Below are 13,847 nucleotides of genomic sequence, written 5' to 3' on the forward strand. Positions count from 1 at the left end.
TTCCAATCTCTTGAAAATTCTTACAGCTATAGTTTCTGTTCAACCTTTAAAAAATGACAAAGATTTATGTGATTTTAGTTCAGCATCCAAGTTAACAGGTTGCTCTTTAAAAAAAAAAAAGGACAATAAGAATCAAATGAAATATATGTCACTTGTACGTTTTTGTGCTTTTAGACTCTCTGACCCCAGAGATAGAAGCTGACCGCAGCGGCGGTAGAACAGATGCAGAAAGGACAATACAAGGTAGGAATTTGCAGAAGGCTATAAATCTAGATCTTGCTATATGAGTTTTTCCTCAGCTTTAGCCTGCTATTCAAGCATGTAGCCTACCATCTGGGCCACATCAAAACAAGTTCAAACAAGGTCAAGTTCATCTTGCTTGTTTATAAGAGTGAATTCATTTTGTGCTGATAGATTTTCTTTAAATTAATAGGTCATTTCTGTTTATACAATCTAATTAAAAAGGAATAATTAATTTTAAACAATGTATGATTTAATCTTAGTCACAGTAAATGTGCTTTATTGAATGTTTGAATCCTAGTCTAGTGCTAGAAGTGTTTATAAGCTTCATACTACATAGACAGAAGCATGGATTAAGCAAATAACTGGCTGTTAAAAACTAAAAAGGTCTAACTATTCATTTTTTAACACTTATAGCAAGGTGCATTCAAAATAGTTTGCTTGAATGCTAATATTACGTATGATTGTTTAGCCTTTGTGTAGATTCCTGTGTGTTCTGTGTGTCATTGTGTACATTTTAATAACACAAATTTCCTAAGAGAAAGCATATATAGAATACTACAGGGAGTTAAAGACTTGAAAGAGATAAATACACACATTGCTGAGAGCAAACTCTGAGACAAGAACAAAACCAGAAGGTAGCACTGAGAGTCAAGCATCTATTCTAGACCACACACTCAGTTAACAACATGCTTACCTAACAGAAATGAAGAGCATTTGTTTTCTGATTTAAAAGATAATTCTTCATAGGTAAGCTTATCCATCCCAATTGTTTTTATACTACATTTGAAGCTCAGTTATTTTTAGAATATCACATGTCATTAATTGTGTTAGCTTAATCAGCTACAGAAGTGTCACTCTTGGCTTAGCATAAGGGAGATTTACATTTATCTAGCCTAATTTGTGCCGTAAGTCACAATTCAAAAACTGAAGAAAGACTTCGAGGGAAAATCTTTTGCATGTATTTATTTTACCTGAGATCCTAATAATTTTTTAATATTAAGTCTTGAACTATATGTTCATATGAGACATTTCCACAGAGACACAATTGTATGCACACAATTGTACATGTATATACCTTATTATTCTTCAAGACTATATATATATATATACATATAATCTTGTAAAAATTACACACACACTTGAGCAAGTTTTATTAACAAGAATTTCTTAATATCAGGACTGATAACCTCAATATGGCCAGAGACTATATCAATCTTATTTTGTACATGCAAAGACTATTCCTGTGCTAATGTAGTAAAGTTGAAGTGTGCTAAGAGTACACAGAAGCTTCCAAGTAGGTTTGATATATAATTAGTGGATAAAAATTCTCAAGTCAGACATAGCCAAAAATTATAGACAATATATTTCTACACATAATCCTGATTTAGTATTAATAAGTAATGATTAAGCCAGTTTTCAGAGTTCACATAATATCTCTGCCATAAATCATCAAGAGTTAGGTCATGAAAAATGGAGCTAAAGTTATCTTTACTTTAAGTTATAAAATTGACATCTATTCAAATTTACACTTTTTTGTGACAGTAGTACTTGAACTCAGGACCTCACACTTGATAGGAAAGGATGCTACCATTTGAGACAATAAATGCAGGCTTTAATATGGACAAAATCTTCATGTATGAGGTTGAAATATTGACAATATTCATTTTCTATTATGATTTGCTTCTTCTGAAAAGCACACACTATTAATTACAAATTGTCTTCCTTATGTGTTCAGCTACTCTCAGTTGAATGACCCCTTAAACTCACCCAAATAATTACATGATTGTAGAAAAAAATTCTACAATTATGCCTAGTAATTTAATGCCAAATACAAATTATTATGGGAGTACTTTTGTTTTTAATTATAACATAAAATCATTCATACCACCTGCCAATTTTTGCAGTTTGCTTTCAATAGGACTCTTTCTCATGATACATTTTTTTAGATAATATTATTTTTCCCAATCAATGTTTTCCCTGCTAGTTGCTTAAAAGTTTATTTCAACAGCACTTGTATGATTCTACAACTATTAAAATTATAGCATAAAAAGATCTTTGTTAACTTTAACTTCATTGATTATGCTCATTTTGTCCTTAATTTTTTTCTTTTTTGCCATACTTAATGTGTTTTTATTTTTTTAAATATGTTTTTTATTGTAAAATTACTGTACAGAGGGGTTACATCTACATGAGTACAAAATAATGAGTACATTTCCTATCAAGCATTGTTACCTCCTTCTCCTCCTTTGTTTTTCCCCTACCATCCCTTCCCTCCCACCTCCACAGCTACACCCCTCCCCCCCCACGCCAACATTGTAAAGTTTGTTTTTCAACATAGCATCTTGTACATCTCATTGTTAGAATAGGTATCCCTATTTAAGCATTTTATTTTTCCCCTTTGCCTTCCCAAGCTAGAGAAGTGTTTATAAAAGACTCAGGGCACTGACATCAAATACAGTGAAAACAGGGGTTATACTGTGGGGGAGGAACATACAAAGAAACATAAAAATCACGTGGTACTTTATAAATACATTAGGATCAACAGCAAGAAAGGAAAATAAAAAACACTTGTGGCCTTATCTTTGGGTTCATTTCACTTAACATCATCTTATTTGGTCATATGTACATAGCTTTTTCACCTTTTCTGCTTGTCCCAGACATATACTAATTATTGCAGGTAAGGGAAAGCATGGGACCTATGTTTCTTTGGGCCTGGCTTACTTCACCATTGACTAAATTAACATATTTTAAAGCTCCCAAACAATATAAATCATTGAACAGAAGATAGAGAAGAAACAAGTCTTCATTAAATTGAATTCTGTCTACATACACACACGCGCGCACACGCTCGTGCGTAGACCAGAGTTAAATAAGTAAAACTAAAAGCTTATTACTAATTTGGGAAGTTGTCTATGCCATGCTTTTTCAGACAGCCACAAGAAACTCCTGTTTCGTAGTTCCAACACAACCTCCTGCTTCCTTGGCTTGCCCAGCATTATCATATTCTTTTTTTTTTTCCTTTACCCAATCCAACCATGACTGAATTTTTTCTCTCTTCCAAAATAAACTAGACTTGATTGCGAAAGGGGGAAAAAGGACCCACTTTTTTTTAATGCTTCTCATATATTTTTAACATTTAGCAATAATAAATAAATGCTATGTTTGGCAAAAGAGTGATTCACCTAGAGGTTGGACACTTACATACTATTCAAGTGCCAAGTAATTACCCTCTTGTAAGCACCTCAGGTTAGACTAAATATTGCCTCATTGGCATTTAATACCACCATTTTATAAAACTGAAAAAGTGAGAAAAATGAAACCAGAATGGTTTAGAAAATATTCTTGAGGGAGAGGGAGGTGATCTCCAATTTTTTTTCTTTCTAAGTACGTCTTTATATATTACTGAGATTTCTAATAACTAGTTCAAAATCTGTTGTTAGGTGGTAGATTAAAAATACAAAATGGATATCAATGAATACCTTGGTTCATTATCTGAATTGTGTGGGAATTAACTTTTACGCTGAGTCAACATATGCACACATTATAATTTTTGTCAGAGCTTTGAAACTGTTTCTGCTTTGTATGTTTTATTCTCTATATGTTCTGCTTTATGTGTTTCTAAGATCTTTAGGCATGTACTGATATATACACTGGAAGTAATGAGTTAGACATTGATGAAATGGGAGCTATAGAACCTTGTTTGAAATTTCTCAGACTTTAGTTTAAGGGATGACTAGGAATAAGTAAAGAATTACATCAATCTGACTAGGAAGTTCAGAATCACACTACGGAGAAGCAGTATGTATAACTCAAGGTGGTGTATGGGGGGTGGGTGTTACAGTTACATAAGTAAGGTAATAAATACATTTCTTTTTTTTTCCTTTTTTTTAATTTTGAAAATACCATACAGAGGAGTTACAATTACATGGGCAAGATAATGAGTACATTTCTTTTTTTTTTTTTTTTTGGGTCCGGTCATGGGGCCTGGACTCTGGGCCTGGGCGCTGTCCCTCAGCTCTTCAGCTCAAGGCTAGCGCTCTATCACTTGAGCCACAGCGCCACTTCCGGCTTTTTTCTTTTTGCTTATGTGGTGCTGAGTAATCGAACCCAGGGCCTCTGGCATGCAAGGCATGCGCTCTACCACTGAGCTACCTTCCCAGCCCCTAATGAGTACATTTCTTATCAAGCATTGTTGCCTCCTCCTAAGTACATTTCTTGTCAAACTTGTTACCCCTTCCCTCATTTTTCTCCCACTTTCCCTCCCCCCCCCAAGTTGTACAGATCATTTCCAACATATGGTCTCGTGAATATCGCTGTTACAATGATTTTCCCTTGTCCTTTCTGTTACCATTCTGTTGTTCCCCTTCCCTTCCTTAATTCAAATAAATGTATATACAATACTAGGGTACCAAAATTAAATACAGTGACAACAGGGGATATACTATAGTGAGAAGAACATACAAAAGAAACAAGCAATTACACAATACATTAAAAACAGCAACAAACTAAATCCTCTTGTGTCCATGTCTTGGAGTTCATTTCTCTTAGCATCATCTTATATGGTCATATGTACATAGCTATTGAGATATTCTGCTCATCTGCTAGGGTTATCCTAGATATTTATATATCATAAATATTTATAACAGACAAGGGGCTCATATCTAAAATATACTTAGAGTTCAAAAAAATTAAATCTCCCCAAAAAAATCCTCCAAGAAACAACTTCTCCATTAATAAGTGGACTAAAGACTTAATAGAGACTTCTCTGAAGAGAAATAAGAATAGCCAATAGACACATGAAGAAATGCTTAACATCTCTGGCCATAAAAGAAATGCAAATCAAAAAATTGATATTCCACCTCATCCCAGTTAGAATGACTTTAATCAAGAAATCTAATAACAACAGATGCTGGAGGGGATGTGGCCAAAAGGAAATGTTACTGCACTGTTGTTGGGAGTGTAAACTTGTTCAACTACTCTAGACAGCGGTATGGAGGTTTCTCAAAAGATTAAAATAAATACAGAGCTCCCCTATAACCCAGCAATCCCACTTCTGGGCATTTACCCAAATGACCACAAACAAGGCCATACTACAGCTGTCAGCACAACTATATATATCACAGCATTATTCACCATAGCTAAGATATGGAACCAACCCAGTTGCCCCTCAGTAGATGAATGGATCAAGAAAATGTGCAATATATATATATATATATATATATATATATATGAATTCTATGCATCCATCAGAAAGAATGACATTACTCCATTTGTAAGGAAATGGAAAGACTTGAAAAAATTGTGTTAAGTAAGCACAGTCTCAAAGAAACATAGGTCCCATGGTTTCCCTTGATGTACATTTTTATACCATTTTATTATTTGCCCATTTGACCTTAGTTTGGGGTTATGCAAATATTCACTTCCATGCAATTTTTTATATTGAATTCTAGTTTAACATCCTGTAGTCACACCTACTCTGTTTCATAGTTTATATTGGTTTAATACTCATCATACTCATTTTCTTTTCTGATTTGAAATCTTCAATATTCTATCATGTTTCATTTTATGTTTTTTATTGTAGCAATAATGTACATAGGGGTTACAATTACATGAGTAAGATAATGAGTTAATGAGTACATTTCCTATTGAGCAGTGTTATCTCCTCTTTTGTTTTTCCCCTACCATCCCTTTCCTCCCCATTTCTACAATTCTCCGCCCCCCCCACCAAGTTGTAAAGTTCATTTTCAGCATAGTGTCTTGTACATCTCATTGTTAGAATGGATCAACTTGTATTCTTATTTCAGCATTTTGTTATTTCCCTTTCCCTCCCCAAATTAGAAATATATATATATATACACAAGATGCAGGGCACCAGCATCAAATACAATGATAACAGGAGTTATACCATGGGGGAAGAGAATTCCAAAGAAACAAAAAAATCACATACTACATTTTAAAGATGTTAAAAACAATAGCAAGCAAGAAAAAAAAAACACTTGTATCCTTTTCTTGGGGTTCATTTCACTTAACATCATTTTATATGGTTATATGGACGTAGCTTTTGACCTTTCTGCTTGTCCTAGACATATAGTAGTTATTGCAAATAAGGGAAACCATGGGACCTATATTTATTTGGGCCAGGCTTACTTCACCTAATATAATTTTTTCCAAGTCTTTCCATTTCCTAACCAATGGGGAGATGTCACTTTTTTTGATGGAGACATAGAATTCCAGTGTGTGTGTGTGTGTGTGTGTGTGTGTGTGTGTGTATGTGTGTGTGTATCCCACATTTTCTTGATCCATTCATTTACTGAGGGGCATCTGGGGTGGTTCCATATCTTAACCATGGTAAATAATGCTGCAATAAACATAGTTGTGCTGGTAGCTTTAGTATGGTATTGTTTGTATCATAATGTGCTTGAATTGTGAATGTTGGTTTTCTACCTAGCTTTTTTATACAATTTCCAGAATGACTAAAAAAGTTGACTTTCTTAACTGTCTGTTTTGTTTGCATTTTTAAAGTCAGAACCTATCATTTTAAACAAAACAAAACAGTTATTAAGATCAATAGAAATATAAAGCATAGTTCCTTTGACATCTGTAAGTTATGCTTGCAAAATCTTGACTTCACTTAAAAGTACATCCTTTTATTTACATCCAATGGCCATAATCAAAACGACTTGGCTAGACTCTTTTTGACTGATCTCAGATCACAGAAAACCAAGTATTACTCCAACAAAAGACATAAAAGACTTGCCTCTTACATTAGTAGTCTTTTTTTTTTCCAATTTAAAAATATCTTCTACTTCCTAGGTATTTGAAGATGCACAGTGAATTTAAAAATTTTCCTTTTGTTCAGTAATTACTTTGAAACATTAATGGTATGTTAATCACATTTTTATATTGTCAATACCTTAGTTATGGGAAAGAATTTTAAGATAAATACTTTATGTAGAAGGGAAAACAAACTTAGTTATGCTATAGATGATTTTCTAAAGATCATGACGACCTTAATGAATTAGAACTGTAAGTCCCACATCACTGCACAGTTTTCCTGACTGCTCATAGATTAAGATTATCAGAAGTTATCTGTTTCTTCTTTAAAATATATTATTAATGTTGCCATTATTATTGTTTGCATTATTATTATTATTTGATGAGAATATGATGAACTTGCCAGGAAGTTGCTCCACCATTTGAGCTACTCCCACAAGTCTTTTGCTAACTTTTTTTTTTGATTAGTGTCTCCTGGATATGTTCTAGAGGGCCTAAACTATGATCCTACTATTTACACTTACCATGACTGGGATTACAAGCATGATCTACTGCACACAGCTGAAATACATTACTTTTATTTTACTTGTAACTTAAAGCTGTGAAGTATCATTCTGCAAATAACTACATGCCATTGCTGTAAAGGGAATTGTTTTTCTGTTGTTTTTATTTTTAGCACATGATCTTATGTTGTAACTCAGGTTGACCTTGAATGTATTTATTTCACATATTTTCTTTACCTCAGGAATCATGAATTTTTAAGTGGAAGCATGTACTCATTAAAAAAAGTGGATTCATAAATGAGATGAGCCTTCCTTTCTTTCCTATGCAGTGTTCTAGTTTAAGCACAGGTAACCATAGCCAGGCTCTAGTGGCTCACGCCTCTAATCCTAGCCACTTGGAAGTCTGAGATCTGAGCATCATGGTTTGAAGCCAGCCTAGAAAGGAACAATCCATGAGACTCATTTCTAATTCACTACCAAAAATTTAGAAACGGATTTGTGGCTCAAAGTGGTACTGTACTAGCCTTGTACATAAAAACTCAGGGGCAGTGCTCAGGCCCTGAGTTCAAGCCCCAGAACCAGCACAACAAATTAAACAAACAGATAAATAAGACAAGATAATCTAAGCTCAGAGTAGCTAATTCCTTTTCTCAGCATCACAATACCAGGTAGCTGAATTGGTAGCACTTGAATTTAGATTTATAACTCCCCTGAACCTAATTTTTCCACTGTATTTTCTTTTCTTTTCTTTTTTTTTTGTCGGTCATGGGGCCTGAACTCTGGGCGTGGGCACTGTCCCTCAGCTCTTCAGCTGTCGACTAGTGCTCTACTATTTGAGCCTCAGTCCCACTTCCGGCTTTCTCTGCTTATGTGGTGCTGAAGAATCGAACACAGGGTCTCATGCATGCAAGGCAAGCACTTTACCACTGAGCCACCTTCCCAGCCCTTTCCACTGTATTTTGTTGCCTTGCCTTCCTTAGCTTCTGTCTTTTAGGATGACTATCTTTAGCATATCACTCATTTAGATAGCACATCTCCTGTTAATGATTCAAAAAGTTCTAAATGATCGACTATTAGGGATTGTTCTCAGTTTGAAAATGTATCCTCTCTTGCTTTCTAATTTTTATTAGCAATTTTGCCTGCACTATATTTATAGACATTTCTACAAGCTGGTAAGCAGAAAAAAATGTAGTGATACATTAAAAAATAATATTAGGTAAAAGATTAAATTTCATACCTGCAATTCAGCCTTTAATGAACTTAAGATACATTTAAAACATTGATCAAAAAATTCAGCTTCTACTTAATATATGGTACTTAAAGAGACTCTTGCTTACTTTTGATATGATTTATGAAGAGATATTATTAAAATCCCAGGACTCACAGATTAATACTGCTGAATTGAACCATATGTAATTTATTACTTTTTGATATTTATTGAAATTTCACTAAAATTTGATCATCATGTAAATGTTTCATACATATTTCCATGTCTCTTACTTAAAACCACATATGTAACTTCCATATGGAAGTGAGGGTCCTTTAGACAACTTGACAGAACCTAGCAGCTAAGAAATGCCTGGAGTCTGGTAGAGACTCAAAACTCTGCTTTACTTTTGTTTTTCTTGCTTCTTAGTAATCACTTAACCTCAGAGGGATGTTATAAAGACTAAATAAGATAATCTATGTGAAGCATTAGCACATACTGGGCAGTAGTGAATAAATAATCACATTTTAACTGTTAGTCATATGAAATTTTAGTGTTATGAGTTAACACATTTGCCATGGGTGCTGGCAACTAGTAACTTCTGAAGCTATTATCACTCTAATATATAATCCACATTTCCTTTATTTGGAAAATTGGTCTTTATTTATTACACAATGTCAAATTCATCCCATGTCTATTGTTTATGGAGTCTTTTATAAGAACGTTTTTTTCTTAGTTACTTTAACCAAACTTTCCACATTAAAAAAAAGTCTTCATTCAGATTTAAGGGGGAGGCAAACGGAGATTTTGTTTTTCAAAGAATAAACAAAGAAATAAAAATATGTGACTTAAAATTAGATTCTGAAATGACAGTACTATATAGTGATTTTGTTTAATCATTTAGGGATTACCTAAGACTATGTTTTAATATTAAAGCATAAATATTAGAATTATATTATTATGAACAAAACAATACAATAATAAATTTCCTTCTAGTCCCTTGGCATTGATTCCTGGTGCTTGGCAGCATTTCAATGCAACTGATCAATTCAAGACTACATTGACTGAGTTGAAAGAAAGTGATATTGATTTTATATTGTTCCATACTTATCACTAGTTATTATTAACTACTCACTTAATTAAAAATCAGGCTTATTACATAGAAAGCTTCACAGATTTTTTTGTATTTTATAAAAATTACAATATCTTCTCATAGTTTCAATCTATATATTTTCACTCTTTAAAAATAACATTACAAAATAAATCTTTTTGGAATGTAAACAGATATGCCCAGATTCCAAATGCCACAATTGTCTCATACATTTTGTGGGATTTTTAAAAATAATCAAACAAATTTTACATGAAATTCAATATATTGGACATGAAATAAGACACTGATAAATAAATAAAGCAAAATTTATTATAACTGCTATTATGTAAAAATACTTCAATGTATTATTTTTATAGAGATCAGTGTTAAAATTCCTAGTACTTTTTGTTTCTTAACAAAAGGATTTATTGTAGTCATTATGTCTATATTGAGTTGTTTTCCCATGTTTTTGTGATCTTTTTTTCAATTCTTAACCTACATCCTACATATTAGAAAGAGCAAATTATGAGAATATAATTAGCAGCTTTAGTTTATAATATATTTGATGTTTCCTTTTGAAAAGTAATATGATACTTGTCACTATTTGGTGTTTAAGGGATACAAAAATCACTTCTATCTGGGAATAATTGAATAATGGATATGAATTGACATTTTAGAGGATTGGGAATAGATATTGTGCAAAATGCAATTACATACTTAAGCAGACAATTATTTACAAAAATATAGTAATATTTTACTGGCTAATATAAAACACTGGGTTAATTTGCCTTGTTTATGAGCATATTTGTGAGTTGGCTTGGAATGCTGTCTGAAATCCTTAAATCAAAGAAGAGTAGTAAATGGAAACTCAGAAAGGTATTAGCAGTGGACACTAAAGATCGATGCCAGATCCATTCTGATCAAATATCATAATTAAGATACAAAAAATTGGTTAAACAAAGCGGATCTGTGAGATCTGGGGATGCTCTTAGTTTAGAATGTGTTATATTCATCTGTGTTTCAGAGTTGCAGACACAAAGAAATTTGGGGGATATGTAATTAGATTACCTTTATAAAAAGAAAATTTAATTTTGAGATAAAATAAAAACAAACCTTTATAAAGCTCCACAAGTTGAATGGTAATAAATGTTCAATTACAATGCTTATAGTTTTAAGTTAACGACAAGCTTTAGGGCTGAGGCAAATGTGAGAGATCAAGTAGCATGCATACATATAGATATAGATATCCATATATAGAGAGATCTTCTTCCCCCTATGGTGTATTCCATTGTCACTGTATTTGACTTTGTTACCCTGCATCTTGTATATACATTTATCTAATTTGAGGAGGGGAAGGGGATAGTTATGGATATAGATAAATATCTATATAGATAGATTTTATTGGCAACATTTTCCTATTTTTATAAGTACCAAATAATTTAAGAAGTTGTTTCTATAGATATTATGGTCAGTGCATTAATTTCTTAATTTTTAAAGTTAATTATATTCATATTTAAGTTAAATTTATTTATAATACATTTACTCTTAGATTTTTTTCTTCCTTCTTGGCAACTAATTTTCTGTTGAAGGTTGTAACAGTAGAAAATGTTCATAAAGTCTACCAACGCTGAAGGAAGATTAAATTTAGTATTATATATTAGAATTAATTTATTGTTTCATAAAAAGCCTGCTACTTTCTGTGTCTGTCCTCAAATAATAAAAGTAGCCTGGCCACCTAAGAAAATCATTAAGAATCAAAATAGCTTTTTTAAGATGAAGTATAAATGAGAAATAAATTTTATTTTTCTGTTATTGCATTTCCAGAGCCCAAAGGGCAACCTGAAAAAAATATCAATTATACAAGAGGAACAACCATGTTTAAGCCTGCCCATTTCAAGTATAAGATTTTCATAAAGAAAAATTTAAAAATCGCATGCAAATACACAGTCAAGGAAAATGTTACCAATTTGAATAGTAGGTACTTATTTAGATCTTTCACTCATATGACACATTTTAATATAAATTGTCTTTCAGAAAAAACTGTGAGCACCATCATTTAGACTATAGATTTAAAATTGCTTATGGTGTGTGATTCTCTCTCCCATGGTTAGGGACAGAATGCAGACATGCCACAATAATGTTTGTTTTATTTTTTTTTATTTCTACTGTTCGAACCGTATTAATGAGAACATCATTTTGGAGAACTAATTATTTCTATTTGTCTTGTGTCACACTTTCTAATTCCCCTATATTAGCACAGCCAAAGCAAATTAATTGCTTTTCCAGCAGTTGAACCTTGTCCAAGAATGAGCTCACATTCCCTTCCAGTTTCCCTGTTTGTAGGAGTGCATTGTGTCAAAAATTTCTCTTGATACTAAACATAGTCTTGAGAATACCTTTACAGATTTCTGTGTGCTCACTTGATGAAATTTATAAGTTTAAGTGACCCACCAGGAAAGATAAAGTTCTTAGCTGCAAGATTATACATCAAAACAGTTAAAGTGAAATTAAAATTAAATGAATGAATCTCACTGAAGCAAAAAAAGCAGTAATTAATGGTTCCCTTAATTGTCTTCATAAAATATTTGCATGGGTCTAATTTGCATAATTTGCATGTATTAATTAATCTTTCAAAGGAATTTTGTGCTGAGAGAAGCCAAAAATCTCTTTGTTTTATTTAAGATCTAATGAAATATTTATCTTCTTTAATGAACTTCTCATCTTCATTAAAATAAAAATTGCACAAGTTTGTATGTTTTAAATGTTTTTATAATTGAAGTATTCAAAAATCCTCTTTAGACTTACAACAGCTGAAAAACAAACACATTATTTAGCATTCAGTATCATTTTAACAACAGCAACACTCAGCAAAGTCCAATTTCACTTTCTTAAATGTGACAAAGCATTTGTAAATAAAAAATATGACTATATCGTTTTAAAATTAAGACTTATAAAAGCCTGGACATTTCTTTCAATGTCAATGGCATTTTATGGTTGATACTCTGGGCACCTGGAAAGTATGGATAAGAAAGGATCAGTGTGTTAAATTGTTTTGTAGATGGCTCATTGACTGAAAGCATTTTTATCTGGTTCATAGAAATGAGGGCATCAAATTCATTTGTTATTAGCAGCAACTTCTAGATAATCATGAGTTTTCTGGCAAGAGCTTTCTTGTTCCTATCCTATTATTCTATTCTATTCTATTCTTACTATTATTCTCATACTATTTGCCTAGGAATCGAGGGTGGGGGTATTTGGTTCTGTTCTCCCAAACTGAGAGATTGTAGTGAAAACCATGAATCTTTCCTTGGAAAAATGTAAGTTTAAAAATCTCATCAGTTGGCAAATGTTCAAGGAAAGTGGGGATTGTTAGGAATCTACCAGATACACAACAAGGGAAGGGAAATGAAGATCTTTTAATATAATTCATTCTTTTGCATCAGTGTTTGAGCATATTACAAGGAGGAATTTCAAGTAACATGTCTAAAGTAAGTTACAGTACATAGCAATTTTATACTTCCATTTTTGTTGATTTTTATGGCAAGCCCAGTTCATATTTGAAGCATATGAGCATAGATTATTTGGCTTCAAACAGTGATCCCAGAGACCTATAGTACCTTGGTTTCTTATCTCACCATAATATATGAAATAGGAAAAGGTTAAACTGGATAAGGAGAGTGGAATACATGTCTAAGGATTAAGATTCAAGATGCAAATGTATAATTCAGCCATGTGATAAAATTCATTACATTGACTTTGGATTTCCTGTCATATTCATCTTTAGTAAAGAGGCATTTTTACTTATTAAGGTCAAGATTATCTCTTACTCTTTCAACTTCTTTCAATTTTCATTTTCTTCACTTGTCTCTAAAATACAACAAAACTTACTTTCCAATAAAAAAATGAGAAATGAAGTTGTTTCTAGGGACAATTGATAACTCAGGTATAAGATGAATGACAATGTAGATCTTGTTTAGCATTCATTAAGAGTGTAGTTTATTTAGATAACTGATTTCAAAAGGATTGAAAT

General features: G+C 32.4%; 1 protein-coding gene across 1 annotated transcript in view; it reads left to right on the forward strand.

Moving 5' to 3' along the window:
- Positions 1-13,847, forward strand: part of Dach1 (dachshund family transcription factor 1) — a 377,485-nt gene that overhangs the window by 342,650 nt on the left and 20,988 nt on the right. The window contains exon 11 of the mRNA XM_013009725.1: positions 175-243. Coding sequence (XP_012865179.1) covers positions 175-243 — 69 coding nt within the window. The remainder of the gene's footprint in view (positions 1-174; positions 244-13,847) is intronic.

The sequence above is a fragment of the Dipodomys ordii genome, unplaced genomic scaffold (assembly GCF_000151885.1).
Source record: "Dipodomys ordii isolate 6190 unplaced genomic scaffold, Dord_2.0 Scaffold1, whole genome shotgun sequence".
Taxonomy (NCBI): Eukaryota; Metazoa; Chordata; class Mammalia; order Rodentia; family Heteromyidae; genus Dipodomys; species Dipodomys ordii.